The following is a 17,016-nucleotide window of genomic DNA, read 5'->3' as shown; positions in this document are numbered from 1 at the left end:
GTCTCACTGAAGGGACCCTTCTAAAAATAATTTCAACGTTTCTCCTGACAGCTCATACAGGCTGCTAAGCACAAGATCACAATATTGCAGATTTTTGTGGGAATTTTTTTTACTGGAATCAGGATTGAACTAGAAACAAAAAAAAGCATTTGCCATCCGGCAATACAGATCAGGTTATTCTTTCATCCTCACTCGAAAGGCTTTTTGGGAAACCATGAACCCAATAGCCTCCGTTAATCCCAGTGCTTTTCTTTTTTCCCCTTCACATTTGTTATTCCACCACCCCTCCAACTAAAGCAGATTATTACTTTCAAAACAATGTTATAGTTTCATGAGATAGACAGTGCATTAGAAAAGAGGCCTTGGAACATTTTTTAATAATCCTTACCCACAGCTGGTTTCCAACAGACTGTCTCCAACCTGAAGGGACGCCATGCCAAAGTCTGCTATCCTGATGTTGTTCTTTTCATCTAGCAACAGGTTCTCTGGCTTTAGGTCCCTGTGGCTGGAACAAAAGAAGAGCAGTGAGGTAGAAACGGACTGAATCAAACGTGAAGATGAGCAAAGCGTTGTATAAAGATGAAACCTAAGAGAAACCAACAGTTTATTGATGAAACTATTGGGCCTCAGATTCACACACGGCTTCCCAACCTGACCTTCTCATGTGCAACACCTCCCTTTGATCCGTCCATGCTCCCACCTTGGTGTTGGCATGGTGCAAGGTGCGATAGCACCCTGCTGTGGCCTTCTCCCCCGTTTCCCTTTCTCTTCCTCCCCCATCCCCTTCCCCTCATCTCCCAGACAGCCACCAGCAAACCAAGTGAGAAAGGGGATTCGGGGGGAAGCCAGCCGCAGCAGCGTTCATTAGCTGCCATTCATTACCACTAAACACAGCAGGGGGGGAATAATATAATCCAGCAGGCACCAACTTCCTCTTTTAAAAATGACCTCTGAGGAATAACGTTTTACGTTAAGCTGGAGCTGAATCACACATTTAGCGCTGATGTCTAACTTTAAAATAGGAGTTTGGGAAACACTTCGTTGTGTGTGTTTCAGTGTTTGGGCTAGCGTTTCATCATACTCGGCCGCTCCCACGATCTCCAACGCAGCTAAGAACTCCTCAAGACACGACACGTGAAACTGTGCAGATAAATAGAAATCTGTTCAGATTCTATTTGTTTACAGTTTCCATCCAAATATCTACTGTGTTAACTTTAGAAGGTTCTAGAAGGGTTTTACATTTGGTGAGACACACTGTAATGAAGAATATCTTTAATTTTTTTATCGTTTTCTATAGATTTTTAAAGAAAATGGGTCTAAAGCTAAAGTTTCACCACTCTGTATGGTAAGCACTCGATAGAGCCTACTTTACAATGCAACACAGTGTGTACATGCTTTTGAATTCTTTATGTTTGTTGTTTGCCACACATGTGTTGCTGCAGCTTATGCTTCAATAAATAAACACAATTTACACTCGAGTGGTAGAAGTGAACACTATTTAAACCCTTCTACCCGTTTGGTGTTTCACCTCCAAGCTAAAACTATACCCAACTTTTATTTAATACATGTATATTTAATTTCATTAAAATTATTTTAACTGTGAATTAAACAAACTGAGAGGATTTATTTTTTGCTACATTTTCAACATTTCTGAAAGCGCATTGCATGCTGGGAGAACCTTTCCATCCAACCAGTAATCAGCGTCCTTAATCGTAAACACTAGCTAGTCCTTTAGCTAACTTCTGTTGGGTTATTATCAAACACAGTACAGCGGAGTAATTTGTGGAAAGTTGTACTCTTATGGTTGGAATTTCACCACAGTTTTGTTGGTTTGTAGTTTGAGTTGTATCTCTAGGACATGGTGCAGAGCTATCCCACTGTGACACCACAACTTATTTTTCTTTTTTCGTAATCCTGCAGATCTCGGAGTGTGAGGAGGCGGGAGCACATGACACCAGTTTTAGAATCATTGCATTGGCTCCCTGTATGTTTCGGGATCCATTTTAAGGTTCTTCTAATGATTTTTAAGTGTCTTAACGGTCTTGGGCCTTCTTATCTCTCAGAACTGTTTTTTACCATACGGAACCTCACGGCCTCTGCGCTCCTCTGGCAGGCGTCTCCTGGTCATCCCTAAAGTCAGGACACGCACTCACGGTGAGGCGTCCTTCCAGTGTTATGGCCCTCGCCTCTGGAACGAGCTGCCAGAGGACCTCAAGGCCGCAGAGAACGTTCATGTTTTTAAGTCCAGGCTCAAGACCCATCTTTTTAGGTTAGCTTTTATCTAAATATTTACTACAGTTTTATTCCTCGTTTTACATGATTATATTTTATTACTTGCTTTTGCATGTTTTATATGATTATATTTTAGCACAGTTTTATTTAATATTATTACTTTACTGTCTATATGATTTTATTTATTACTTATTTTCTAACTTTTGTCATTTATATTAGTTCTTTTATTATATTTTTACTCATTTTAATCCAGTGTTTCCTCTGTAGGGGCCCTCTGCCCCGGGAGCGGTGGTCGACTGTAGCTTCCTGGGCGCTCTATAGGTGGGGGTCTATGCTCCCCCTCCACTGAGCGCCCTGACTTAGTGTGAAAGACCTGATGCTGCCGGGGCAGATGGCTCCTCTGATGGCATTTCCTTGCCTTACCTTTCTGGGCTCATCTGGACTCAGCCAAATATAATTTTTACGTACGTACGTACGTGCGTGCGTGCGTGCGTGCGTGCGTGTGTGTGTGTGTGTGTGTGCTTGCATATGTCTGTTAATGTCTTTAACCTGTTATGGGAACCTGGGGTCATTTTGTAAAGCACTTTGAGTAGCACTTTGTTTGAAAAGTGCTTTATAAATAAATCTGATTGATTGATAACCAAAACCTGACACGAGTCAGGTACATATCACTTTTATGGGTATTTCATGAGGAAATGTACATAGAGGTTAATAAACTCGCTCTGTAATCCATAATTGGCCCGTTTGATCCCCAGCTTTAACTTTTATTTATTGAATAAAGCTCAGATTTTTAATACCTCACTACAGTGCATATTGTAATCCATCCATCCATTGTCTTTCACTTATCCGGGGTCGTGAGGGCAGCAGCCTAAGCAGGGAGGCCCAAACTTCCCTCTCCCCAGCCACTTGGGCCAGATCCTCCAGGGGAATCCCAGAACATTCCCTGGCCAGCTGAGAGACATAGTCCCTCCAGCGTGTCCTGGTCTTCCTTGGGTTTACTTCCAGGACGTGACCGGACAACCTCACCAGGGAGGCGTTCAGGAGGCATCCTAACTAGATGCCTGTGCCACCTCAACTGGCTCCTCTCAAAATGGAGGAGCAGCGGGTCTACTCTGAGCCCCTCCCAGATGAAGCTTCTCACCCTATCTTTAAGGGAAAACCTGCATCACTGCAGACGCAGCACCAATCCGCCTATCGATCGTGAACAAGACCCAGAGATACTTAAAGAACTCCACTTGGGGGAGGACTTCATTCCTGACCCGTAGAAGACATTCAAGCCTTTTCCAACTCAAGACCATGGTCTCCAATTTAGAGGAACTCATTCTCATCCCAGCTGCTTCACACTTGGCTCTTAACAGCTCCGGCAAAAAGGTGGAGATCATGATCTGATGAAGCCAGCAGGACCACATCAACTGCAAATGGGAGAGACCCGATCCTTGTGGCTCCAAAATGGATCCCATATGCATATAGTAATGAAATATTAAATGGACGAATATAAAAATAATTAGTAACTGACCCCAGCAATCTTAAAGCCCCACTCAAATTCATGTCGTCTGCAGCAAAATTAAAAAAAAACCTGACCTTGAAAGACACCATGAGAAAGTTTACTTTGTTCTTTTCAACCTTCCATCAAAACTAAAATTTTACATAATACAGCACAAACTTTTACACATGCTCAAAACATTAAAAACAGTATTTGATATTTAGCTCTAGGCTTTTAAAATCGATCATTCTAACACTCATTTAACTTTCCACGACATGCGTCCAAATGGGCCACTTTAAAGCCACAGAGGTGTCTAGATGTCACAAACGATGCTTTTATCTCCTCCTCCGGTTAATGATAGAAAAGTGGAGCGAGAACATTAGCTGAATATGTCTGCCTTTGAAGAATCCTTCATCAAAACGGGCATTTACCCTTAGATGACATCGATTGTTGCGCAACTCATTTCCTGTCCTGAGGGTTTAGCTGTCGGCTGCTTGGTTATCACACTGGCAGGTTCTGTGATCCTTGATATAATAGAAATAAAACTTAGATAGCATTTAAAATAGTTGTCCCCAGGCTACAGCTTTTTCTAGTTCACGCTGCAGTCTTTTGATGGTGATGTCAATAGCCTTGGAGTTTTATCTAATACGTCAAAGCAGATGGGGAAGGAACAAACAGTCTGTTCAAGGGTCCTTCGTGGTAAAGAGGTACTACAAGGGTAAAAGCCTCCCTCTGTTTTCAGCAGCCGCTGTAATTTCCATCGTTCTACAATAAACCAAATCGGGTCAAATAAATAAATAAATAAATACGTGCTCCTTTGTTCATGCTTGTTTCCTAAGTTCTGACGTGGTTTGTAACAGGACCTTAGTCTAGTGATGAATTCACACAGACGTATACATTCAGAGAAGAGTTTAAATGCCTCTGTTACTTGTTTATATAGCTACATGTGGCACATATTGAATAGATAATTATAATGGGTGCTTCACCAAATCTGGAGGTTATTTTGTGGTTCTTAAATATTCCTGATGTATAATAAATGTCGGAACCTGCAGGTTTTTCTATGCACTTATGATTTGGAGATCAACAGTTATCGTTTCTTGTTACTTTTAATGACTGCATTTATGGAGAAACCATGTAAAACTGCTTTTTTAATAACATCGGTCATTACGAGTTTCGCATGCATGATAAATGTGAAAAAATGTCTTCAAACCACATCACTTGCACTAGCCGCAGAAAGGAAATAAACAATCGACTTCTCCTACATCAGAGTAAATTAGCATTCCTGGCCTCACCTACCTTGGCTCGCAATCGCGGAAGGCTGTGTTGATTTAGTAGCCAGGAGAGTGCGTCTTGGCTAGTAGAAGCTAGCATTAGCGTTAGCAACTCAATATCACAGTAGCACAAGCGTGCCTTTTGTTATCTGTAAAAGTTGCATTTTTCTTATTCAAGGAAAAAAGAACTAACGAAGGCAGCATAAAAGTCATGTTGCCATTAGCCAATCAGAGGTGAGCTGTTTGCATGTCATGAGTATTAATGAGTTAGACTTGTAATGCTGCCATTTTCCGCCCCCACTTCTCCAACACACCTCTGGCCCTAAGACAGGAGCTTCAATGCCTTTTTGCACAGAAAACAACTCAATTCATTTAGTTAACTCACGAGAATTTCTCACTACGTTCTCTCCATGCATCCCATCATTACAGTAATTAATGAGTTATTTCCTTTATTTTTACTCAGCTTGCTTCCTTGCTTGTACTTAGGTTTTTCAGAGAGATTTAATCAAACTCAACTCAATCACCTTTGCCCTGATAGCTAGGTGAAATTTAAATTATTAACTAGGTTATTTAAACCAAGGTTTCTCATATTAATTATAAGAATATTAACCCTTTATAGGGCCAGCGTCTATATTTAGACACTTCCACTCACGTCATAAATGATGTCGATGTGCATTTTGACGAACTCTTGGAATTACGGGATTTCACCCAAACAATTAGAGATCAAGCTAGCCACGGTTTGCGCCATGGCACCATTCCACCAATCAGTGCAGGGCTATAAGGCACCAAATATCGGTGTGTCTGCAGAGCCAGAAAACTCCTCGGTCTACTCTCGTGTTTACGGTCAGATCTCTACAACTAACAATGCTAGGTTCATGAAACTCTCACATCACAAGTTTGACTAGTTGTGCTAGATAAGGATATCCATCCATCCATTTTCTGAGCTCGCTTGTCCACGTGGGGTCTGGTGCCTATCTCCAGTGGCCAACGGGCAATCAGGTGGGGTACACCCTGGACAGAGAGCCAGTCCATCTCAGGGCAACACAGAGACACACAGGACAAACAATCATGCACACACACACTCACGCCTAAGGACAATTTAGACAAACCAATTAACCTAACAGTCATGTTTTTGGACAGTGGGAGGAAGCCAGAGTACCCGGAGAGAGCCCACGCATGCACAGGGAGAACATGCAAACACCATGCAGAAAGATAAATGATAAATGACCCGCACTTGTATAGCGCCTCTCAGAGTAAGGACTCCAAAGCGCTTTACACTACAGTGTATCATTCATCCATTCACACACATTCATACACTGATGGTGATGAGCTACAATGTAGCCACAGCTGCCCTGGGGCGCGCTGACAGAGGCGAGGCTGCCAAGCACAGGCGCCACCGGACCCTTCGACCACCACCAGCAGGCAAGGTGGGTTAAGTGTCTTGCCCAAAGACATAACAGCAGAATTCTCTGTCCAGAGCCAGGATCGAACCTGCAACCTTCCGATTACTGGACAACCCGCTGAACCTGTTGAGCTACTGCTGCTCCCTAAGATCCCAGGCCGGGAGGCGAACCCAGGACCTTCTAGCTACAAGGCACTAATTAAGGATATATGTGCTGTAAATGTTAAACTCAATGAAGTTGGTGAAATCTTAGCATGAAAATCAAACCTGCTATATTTGAACATACGCCCTGAACAAGTGAAAGAAATTATGAATATTTTAGGTAAAATATGTTGTTTCTTAGACATAATTGTAATAATCATGGTAACAGTAATAACAACAATTATAATATTGAATATATTTATCAGTTTTAAACTAAGATTTCAATGAAAAATGAAGGAGGACTGTTATTGTGCCAACCAATCCCACATCAGTGATGATGATGATGATGAACAGGAGGCAGATGACAAAGGCAGATCCTCAAATATAAAATATTCTAATATTTTATAATAATCTAAATTTGATCAAAAATAATATCTATTGCTCAATAACTTTTCAAAAATATTCCACATTTATCTGTTTTAATAAAAATATTATATATTATTTAATAATTGTGATGTAATCTGTATTTTGAACAGTGATATAGTGTTCTAAAATTAGCTAGGTTATTCTAAAGTGTCTTACATTAATCTATATTGTTCGTGTTTTTTATTTGAGGATTTCTTTTACCAGAACAGGGCCGTCATCCATATTTGTTCACTTCCTTTTCTCCGATTTTCTGCATGAAAATAAACATTTTTAAAATTGTAACAACAGAAATACACTTTGATTATAGACTACAATAACACCTTGGGGTTGAAATATTTAAAATCTAAATACTTCAACGAGTGCCCTATAAAGGGATAATTATTACCAGAAGAAAAATGATAACAGTTGTTCATGAACCCATAAAAACGGATAAATTATATTTAATTTTTAGATTTCTGCAGTGAATCTGCTTCTACTCCAAACATACAAAACTACTAATGACAGGAACAAAAACAAGTATTGTTTTAAATTAAAGATTGACCTTTGAGGTCGCTGGCAGAGAAATCTTTCCAGGTTTGATTTGATCAACGTCTCTGAAGAACGCTGCGTCACTGATGCATCACTGCATGTAATCCAGTGACTAAAAAGTGAAATCGGAATAGGGACTAGACTTGGAAAAAAAAAAATGTTTGTTTTTCTATTCCAAATCATTGTGTGCAACCTTGCATTTTGTCTTAATCCTGAAGAGTTTGACAGGCGATGATGGGATGAGCAACAGACCTCTAAGGCAGAATAAACAAACGCGCTGCCAGAAGAGCACTGGAGTGACTGCGAGATAACAGAACAACTTCACTGCTGTGCTTCTAAAAATATTCACCCATCACTTTTTACTAAATTAGACATCTGTACGCATCTTGTTTGCAGCACTGCATGTCTTCATTTCCACCAAAAAGGCCTCTTAAAGGTAATTTCCTGTGCCTCCGAACTTGATGTTTTTTTTATCTGGACAGATCATTTCCCATGTCAGTATTTTGTCATTTTCTCTCCCTCTGTGTGAAAAGACAATGTCTCTGAATCAGCTCACAGCCTAAATCAGGCAAATGAAACACTGAGTCATTGCATCTCTTTCTTTCTGCCATCTTTTTCAGTCATAGACAGATTTGAATCCTTCTGGCCCATGAGACAACTTTGTGGAGAGGACGTAGGCGGAGGACGGAAGCATGAAGCAATGAGAGGGATTAAAATGGGAGGCAAGCATAAAAGAATGGTTGGGAAGCATGTGCCGCACCGCTCCCACCATCGTGCCTCACCCTGCATGGTGAGTCACAGAAAAAGAGGCACACTTTTAATAATCTATGTGGGTTCCCACTGCAAGCGTTTAGAAATAGAAGTTGTGATTGCTGAACGTCTTGTTTTTGTTTTTCAGGGGGTGCTGGGATCTCATTATTTGGGATGGAATGAAGGTGAGAAGGGTTGTTTCTGTCTGTCTGTCTGCTCTTGATTGAAGTAGGGAGGAGGACGAGTGGGTGCACCAAATAACCCTCCTCATGATACATTTACAAGGCATCATTTTCTAAGAGTGTTAGCGAAGGGATTTGAAGAGCTTAGACCAGAGGACTGCACCGAAGTAAAACAGGAGAGATAAACATGCTCTTGACTGTTAGTACAAAAAGAGCTGTTATAATCTGTGTGTGCATACACTCACTGCCAGTCCCAAAGGTGGTCGTCTAATTGGTTTAATCTGCTATTCTTGGTTATTATTGAGCATTATGTGCACAGGCTGAGAAGAGACTTGTCCCGTTATCATTCCTTTAGACGGAACAGCTTTACCTTTCTCCTAGAATTACAGGAGGAATCAGTCACCCAAAACCAAAATAGACCTAAATGCAGGGTAACCAGCCATGTGCAAACACGTTTAAAATGAGCAATATTATATTATCTTTTGTTATTTGACCCACTTAATGTTCATTTATAAAATGTTTTAGTGCACCATTACAATAATGTGTTATTGCATGCTTTTGGACATGGTTGAGGAATGCAACAGCAGCTTAAACCAGACTGGTGACCAGCATGAGGGGGAGGAGCCACGATGTTGTGGCTGCGTGGGAATCTTCCACCCACCACTGAAGCTCCTGACAGTGTAAAATGAATAAAGTGTAAAAATAACCAATTTGTTGGTTTTTCCCAATCATCCAATCCACCAAGCAACTCTAAATAAGAGTCCATTCAAGCTGGTCATTGATATTTTTTGGGGACCTACTCACATTTCACGCACCAGCCTACAAGTTACACCTCTTAAATGTGTCTCATCAGGCTTCCAAGCAATATGAAAGTTGTTGCAGAGAATCATCGTTACAACAAAGAACACACACATTTCAATAATAAATGAGAGGAGAACATTTCATGAACATTTACAGTGCTAATTAGATATATACTCATCCATAAAAAATGTCAGACTCTGAATCAGTCTACGTACTTCACAAACAAGAGTCCATGCTCCGTGACTGACATCTGCACGTAAGCGCATGTCTAATAACGCTAACGGCTAAGGTTGAGTGGTGCTCTACATGAGGGGGGCCGAGAAAAAAGAAAAACTGACACATGACCTTCATTGTATCACAGAACCGGGTAAGAATACCACTTTTACAGCTTTCTAAAGACTCGTGCATAATTCCTAAATGGGGAAAAACTCTAGATTGCTGCTTTAGGTAACTGCATATTTTAAAGGGTTTAGAGGACTTACAGAACATTTATTTTCCTTGACAGTAATCTATGCATCAAACTAACCAGAATCACGTGCGGCAATTAGACACATACTTTGGTCTCTTACCTAAGTCCTTTTTGTGCAGTGTGCATGCATGTATGTGTTTGCTTTACAAGTTAAGAGAGTTTTAAGCAGTTTTCCATGCACACAATCTCTGGAGAGGGAAACAACGTCTACCGAAGCTTGGATCACAAATACACATGCACGAAACACACACAAACACAAAATAAACACACCAAACAGTGCTCTAATTCAGTCCCCGCTGACTTGTTTGACTTTTGAAGTATATATGATTGCCTGCGGTCTATGAGCTGGTAAACATTTAAATTACCCCCTGAGGCAGAACACAGTGTGTCAGATTAGAGCGCCTCCAACAAAAAGTGCTATGTGATGGAAAAACACAGTATCATCTGCAGTGGGATCAAATGATCAAGCATCATTTCTCACTAATCCTGATAGTTTTGCCAGCTTTATGAAGAGAAATGTTGAGTCTCTTACAGGATGAATGAAAATGTTTAAACATGCACGTATGTTTTGTGTTCCAAGCTTTTTGTTTTCAGGATCAAATCCGGTCTGTAAAGCTAACGCACGATCTGAACGTCTGAACAAATCTACAGATATGCATTTCTTTCGAGAAATAATCTATTCAATTCTATTCATGTTTATTTATATAGCGCCAAATCACGGCAAGCGTCGTCTCAAGGCACTTCACATAATAAACATCCCAATACAATAGAAATAATCTATATACTTTCAGGGAGAGCTCATTATGTATTCAACGGTGCGTGATAACTAAATTAACTATGTTCTGCCCCCTGCGTAAGATTATTTATTGGTTGTTTTTTGCTTCAAATGTGAGATTTTTATGGATTAGAGGCGACAAATGGGCCTTATACGACCCAACAGGCATCAAATGAATTCTAGTTTATACTGTTGTTAAAACTCATTACAAATCTTCTCATTGATTATCACATTTACTGTTGTAATTTTGCTAAATTCAATTAAAATAATTAATGAACTTCAATGTTTTTTGTGTCCTCGTTATATGAACAAATACCTGCAATTTTTTTTTTGGTAAAGAAAAATGCATATGATAATTTTGTACGTTTGAAGATCTTCACTAAATCCACATAATTTGTCTTTTTATTTTACACAGAGTCAACTACTTACCATATGGAATGACTGTGGCAAAAATCCAGGGCAGACATGATTTGTCTGAAAAATTTCCGAGCCTCTTTAGGTGTTAACCTTCCTTTCTTCACCAAGTAGTCAAACAGTTCACCCCCAGACACGTGCTCTAGGACAAGGTACCTGGAGATACATTTGGAAACAAACAAAGTTCAAGGCACTCAAGGTTTTTAAACATATTTCATACATGTCGATAACTATTAATGTTCCTTTTTTAACTTTTATATATGCAAGACCATCTCAGTGATCAGAGTGAAGTCTTTTAAGGTGAAACACTGATTTCCTGCCAAACAGCAACTTGTGCAATAACTTTTTTTAAAGGTGTCCAACTAAAAGTAAAAAACATATCACTGTCATCCCTTTTCACACAGCTTCTCAGGTAGTCTTTGAGTTTGTGTGGCCGGTCTTTTTGGAGGGCTAGTATGTCATCCTGAGTGTTTAGTTTGGCCATGCTCCGGGGCTCCGTGGGGACGAGGGGAAAATAAATCTCCACTGACCCAAGAACAAAGCCATATCTGTGGGGTGAAATCCAGCATGGCCCTGCCTCTACTCTGCTCATATTTCCTCCACCAAAACGACTTCACCCCTAACAAGGACAAATTGAAATCCAGGGAGGTTGTAAAACACCTTTCCCTCCTACTCTTTCTGGAAACGTGAATCCACAGTTAAGCTTTACAAATTAACGCGTGGAGTTACGAACCACCGTAGTCACAAAGTAGATATCTGCAAAAAGAAAGTAGTTGCAGTAAATCACCGGTAACTACTACGAACCAAGCCAGGGCGACTGCAAACATAATGTGGAGAAACGAGCTGAGGGCTGATTTAACAGGATTTTGTGTAAAACTGGTTTTGAATTGTAGTTCCTGGAATGTTTCTAGTGCATAAACATTTAATTTGATGAAGATCTGTTTATTTATGACTGGTCTGAATCCTCAAATGAAAATGGGCACCTCTCTTATCGGTAGCATTGCAGTTGACAGCTTGTATGTAGGCGTTTCTGTGATGAAAGCGTTTACAAAGAAGTGAACATTTAACAGGTAGTTTTTCTTGAAAGACAATGGCAAAAGTCCTTTATTATGGTTGTGCAGGATCATTTTTTAACTTCAATGTAGGATCATCTGAGCAGCTTCCAATCCACAATTAACTTCTGTCTGGAGTAGATTTGAGGAGCAGGAAGTGTCTGGGATGGATCTTAGATTGGGCTTTACTCATTATTTTAAAAGTCTTTAGAAACGGTACAGATATACCTTCAGCTGTTAACTTTTTTTCTCTCTGTCTTTTTCTTCCCAAAAGAAGCTACAATGGTGTTCTGCTGGCCATTGGCTAGCACACTGCTGCTAACCACTTAACATTCTCCCTCTCCCGATGACATTACTAAGCCTCAAACCACTAAAGCTTCAAGCAAAGCAACATTAATATGTCTGAAACTGTCTCCAACTTTAAACCGATTCTTTTCAACTGATTTTGCATTTCCTGTAATTGTTCCTCCCTATATAAACTCGCACTAAATGTTACAGCCAGAAGCTATTAGCAACCTTTTTTGTTAATTACCAGAGATTTGTTTCTATCATCTTCCATTTGTCAGCCTGGCCTGCCAGACTCGTCCTCTGTTTAATTCTGCACAGAGAAAGAGTCTGGTAGGCAGAGAGGCACATGGGGGCGGGACTAGGCAGCTCAAAAATAACCAATCAGAAACCAGACAGAAATGCTGACTGTACCGCGCAACGCTGTACTTTTCTAGCTGTAGTAAAAAAAAAAAAGGCGTCTGGCAACGGCGCAAACATCTTTTTTTTTGGAAGACATGTTTTTAGCACTTCTTGTTGTGGTTTTAAAGACTTTCAAGTCATTTAGAACAGAGGACAGAGCCGCAGCGAACTCCGCCACTCTCTTTGTTGTTTATGAAAAACTCAGCGTCGCTGTGTGTGACGTCCGCAACGCTGTAGTTTTTTTGCTGTAGTCAAAAATGGCGTCTGATGACAGGGCAAACATCTTTCTTTACAAGAAAGGCTTTAGTGATTCTACTTGTTGTTGTTTTAAATACGTGTCCAAGTCCTTTAGAACAGAGGAAGGAGCCGCAGCGAACTTCGCTTCAGTCGCCATGTTCGCCATACTCGGCGTTATTGTGTGTGACGTACGCTACTCAGCGCTGATTGGCTCTGTTAGAATTCTCAGGGAGTGGGGTTGTTAAGTTCCCAGACCCTTTCTCTGTGCAGAATTAAACAGAGGAGGAGTCTGGCAGGCCAGGCCAGTACATTTGTGGCTATAACTTTCAAACATGTTAGAGAACAGCTAAATAGGATAAATCCTAGCATTGTTTTCCCCACTTTTTATTATTAGAGACCTACAGCAGCAAAACTCTGGGTTTATCTGGTAGTCACACTCATGTAAATCACAAGTACTGATATAAATGATGGTATTTCACAGCAACATCCTGTGGTCATTAGTAAATTTCAAAGGCATAATTCATATCACATTATGAGCGTTCATTCCTTATAAATAAATTATTGGCGGGCTACATATCACATAGCCTCCATCTCTTGTACATACACAGAACATTAGTTTAACCAGCCTGTGGTGGGATCTCTACCAGCAAAGAGATAAATCTTTCCAGAGCGGTGACGGCTACATCCAAACATGCTGATACTAAGTCCATTATTGTCCTACAATTTGAGATATCAAAGTTAAAGTATGAACCGTATGAAGAGTAAAAACCACATTACTGATCTGGGTGCGTTCCAGTCTCTTGAATCATGCTAATGTAAAGAGATTTGTCTTCTGTGACGAAGCTGGTGACCGCCTGTCAAAAGTGATGAAGTAATGGGCGCAAAATACGATTTTAATAATCCAATTACTGAACGAATTCCAATATTCTGCTTTTCCTACCATCTTAAAAAGGATGACATGCCCAGTCTCAGTTTGGACCTTTAGCTCCAGATGAGAATTTAACGAATTTAGCCGACAACCGATTCTCCGTAGATCAAGAGGTCTACTAAACGACGGATGGGGCTGTCACTCAGCAACTGTTAAAGTTAGTTAATAGATTTAGCATCTGTGTGTAAACACAGCTGCTTCTGCTGCAGAATCCCCATGGCTGATGTAACGGTGTTTCTGCTGATAAGCATGTCATGGCATTTATATCACAGGGACGTCCTTTCGCTATTAGCAGTCCCATAGCGCATGTAGCCAGATAAATGCTCGATGCCAGTCCTGATGGAGCATCCACCCCATCTGAGGTGATCAGTGCCCTGGACTCAAAATGATCTGATGCATTTAAAATACTAAAAAAATAAATAAACACAGCAAGCTCATTTAAAGCCAAACCTTCCAACACTACAGCATAATCAGCTGCCAGTACTTACAAGTATTTTTTATTTTCGTAGACGTCGTGCAGCTTTAAAACGTGTGGGTGTTCTATGAGCTTCAGAATAGCTATTTCTCGCTCCACCTGGAAGAAAACAAAAGGATAGAGAAGGAGAGAGGGAGAGAAAAAATGTAATTATCACAAAATCAGAACGGTTATAGTAATAAAACGGCTAGCATGCTTTTTTGATTGCCTGTCAACAGATTTTCTTAAGGTTACTTCATGTTAGGGTCATAAATACAGTAAATCAATTAAATTAGCACTTTCTATAATGGATGAAAACACTTATTTTTTTGCAATATGTAACAATTACCTGTCATGAAAAAGAAATTTTCACACACACGGTACAGTCTGTACCAGAAAAGGAATCCAAATTCCCACAGATCTACATTAAATTCTCCTTTTTCACCCACAGAAGCATTTTTATGTAGAGACAAACACAAAAATCAGGAATTTAAACCCAAGGGTTTCAGTGTTCATGTCTTCATGCTTACCGAGCAGCTGACAAACATTTTCCCGTGCACTTTCAGACCAGTGACTACTATTTTTGACCATAATCAAGCTGATCAGTTCAGACTTCTGTCAGCATCTCCAGATGCCGTCGTCAGCGTGTAGAGCTGACGCAGGACATCAGCACAACCCCCCGTCTGACAGAAGTCACCGGAAAATCCCGAGTACCCTGCTCCCCTCGCTGTTATCTGCTCAGCCTTCTCCTCCACACGTCTTGTCCACCCTCGATGTTTAACTTTTCCTGACTATGATGAAGATCAAAGACCCGCGTGAGTTTAGAGGCTTTTCTGACTCGACTCCATCCCGTCAAAGTGAATTTCACTGCACCGTGTGACAGCCTTCAAGTTGCTTTTATGTCACACTCACTGTGGCTGTGTTTCATGAAAAGTCATGTGAACTGGAGTCAAACTCTCATCTGTCAGCTGTGTTCCTGTTAAACTCCTACAAAGCTGTTTGCCTAACTGGGCGCTGAATCAGCTTCTTTACTCATACAGCTACAATATTGTTATTTCAGAAAAGCTTCTGTCATTGGAGGCGTCAGTCAGTGCGGGTTGCTGTTGTAATCCAACGCATCCTTCATGACAACCAACGACATGCTTATTCTCACTTTTTTTTAAAGCAACATATGTCTGATAAAAACATAAGAGCGTCCGTGTGCAACCTGCAAGCCTTGATGAAGCTAATCAAATTCTGAATTTAAATGTATCTACACAATCTGAGAAACATTGTTTAAATGCATTTTAATCTGTGGTTTAAAAACCTATGGTTTAGTGTTTGTGTTAAACTCCCTGAATACACTTAATTTTTTTTCTTTTTGTGTGTGCAGCACTTTGGGGCATCTCCTGGTTGATGGAAAGTGCTGTATAAATAACTTTGGTGATGATGATGATTCTGCAAAGACACCACAAATACAACCACTTGGGTATGCACAAACATTTTAAAAAAGGAGCTTTGTGTCCTTTAAAGTGACAGTGTGTATTTTCCCTGGCGAAAGGGGGCAGTACCTATATCATTTCAAGCAAGCATTGGGTGTTTCAACATGTCAAGGCGCCTGGCCTTGCGAGGCAATGTCTTGCGAGGCCAGGCGCCTTGCTTACGAGGACACTGTCCTTTCTTGGTCAAAGAAAACGGTTAAATGGAACAGACTTGCATCACGTGACTGCGGCTTCCACGGCGGTCACATAACGTCACGTGACACGGGATATAACGTTATATTTTATACAGATTAGTTTCAATATAAATATATAACGAGCCTTTTACTTGCTGTAGTATGATCATCATCATCATCATCATCAACCTTTATTTATAAAGCACATGTAAAAGGCGACAATGCCAACTAAAGTGCTGTACAAGACAATAAATCTCCAAAATAGATAAAACAAATAAAAACTAGTAAAAAACATAAATAAAAAACATGAAAGCACAAGGGTTAAACATTCTCAGCCAGGAAGGCCAGGGAAAAGAAATATGTCTTCAAACGTACTTTAAAAGCGGGAAGGGAGGGGGCAAGTCAGATTGTCAGGGGGAGTTGGTTCCAAAGTTTAGGTGGACAAACTGAAAAAGCCCGTTCGCCACGGGCCATATAGCGGGCAGGAGGGACAAGCAGAAGGTGCTGGTCCAAGGACCTCAGAGTCCGCGCTGGAATATGGGGACTCCAAAGATGTGCCAAATAGGAGGGGGCCATTTCATTAATAGATTTGTAAACCAACAGGAGAATTTTGAACTTAACACGAAACCGAACTGGAAGCCAGTGTAAATTTGCCAAAACAGGGCTGATATGCTGCCGTCGGTCTATGCCCGTAAGAAACCTTGTGGCAGCATTCTGTACCAGTTGGAGCGTACCACTGAAGAGGAGGGAATACCATATAAAAGAGAATTGGCATAGTCCAGACGGGACGTTACAAAAGCATGAACAGTTGACTGAAGATGACGTCATCGGCAGGCGGAGGACCCTGAGCGGATCTGGAAACAACCGAGCCATAAAACTACAATCAGCATTGGATTCTCTCAACAGAATTAACTGTAGGACCATCCATGTCTGAGGAGTCACCCCGAGGTCTCACGCTTTCTGCACCACAGGTAACAACATTTACCGTACGGTTGTTTTAAACTAGCGACAGTCAAGGGGATATGGTGTAAAACTACCCTGATACGTATGTACTGCCCCCTATCGCCAGGAAACTACACACTGCCACTTTAAGTCATTGGCATTTCTAGCATATTCTGTATTTACCAGCT

The 17,016-nt window shown here is 40.7% G+C and overlaps 1 protein-coding gene across 8 annotated transcripts in view; it reads right to left on the bottom strand.

Annotated features, from left to right (window-relative positions):
- The window catches only part of brsk2a (BR serine/threonine kinase 2a), a 229,253-nt gene that overhangs the window by 51,363 nt on the left and 160,874 nt on the right, over positions 1–17,016 (bottom strand). For all 8 annotated transcript variants that reach the window (XM_054733232.2, XM_054733234.2, XM_070550435.1 and 5 more), the window contains exons 3-5: positions 14,267–14,352; positions 10,890–11,030; positions 389–505 (exon numbers count right to left, since the gene is read on the bottom strand). In XM_054733232.2, the coding sequence (XP_054589207.2) occupies positions 389–505; positions 10,890–11,030; positions 14,267–14,352 (344 nt within the window). The remainder of the gene's footprint in view (positions 1–388; positions 506–10,889; positions 11,031–14,266; positions 14,353–17,016) is intronic.

The sequence above is a fragment of the Nothobranchius furzeri genome, chromosome 4 (assembly GCF_043380555.1).
Source record: "Nothobranchius furzeri strain GRZ-AD chromosome 4, NfurGRZ-RIMD1, whole genome shotgun sequence".
Lineage (NCBI taxonomy): Eukaryota > Metazoa > Chordata > Actinopteri > Cyprinodontiformes > Nothobranchiidae > Nothobranchius > Nothobranchius furzeri.
This window is presented reverse-complemented; position numbering and strand designations above follow the sequence as displayed.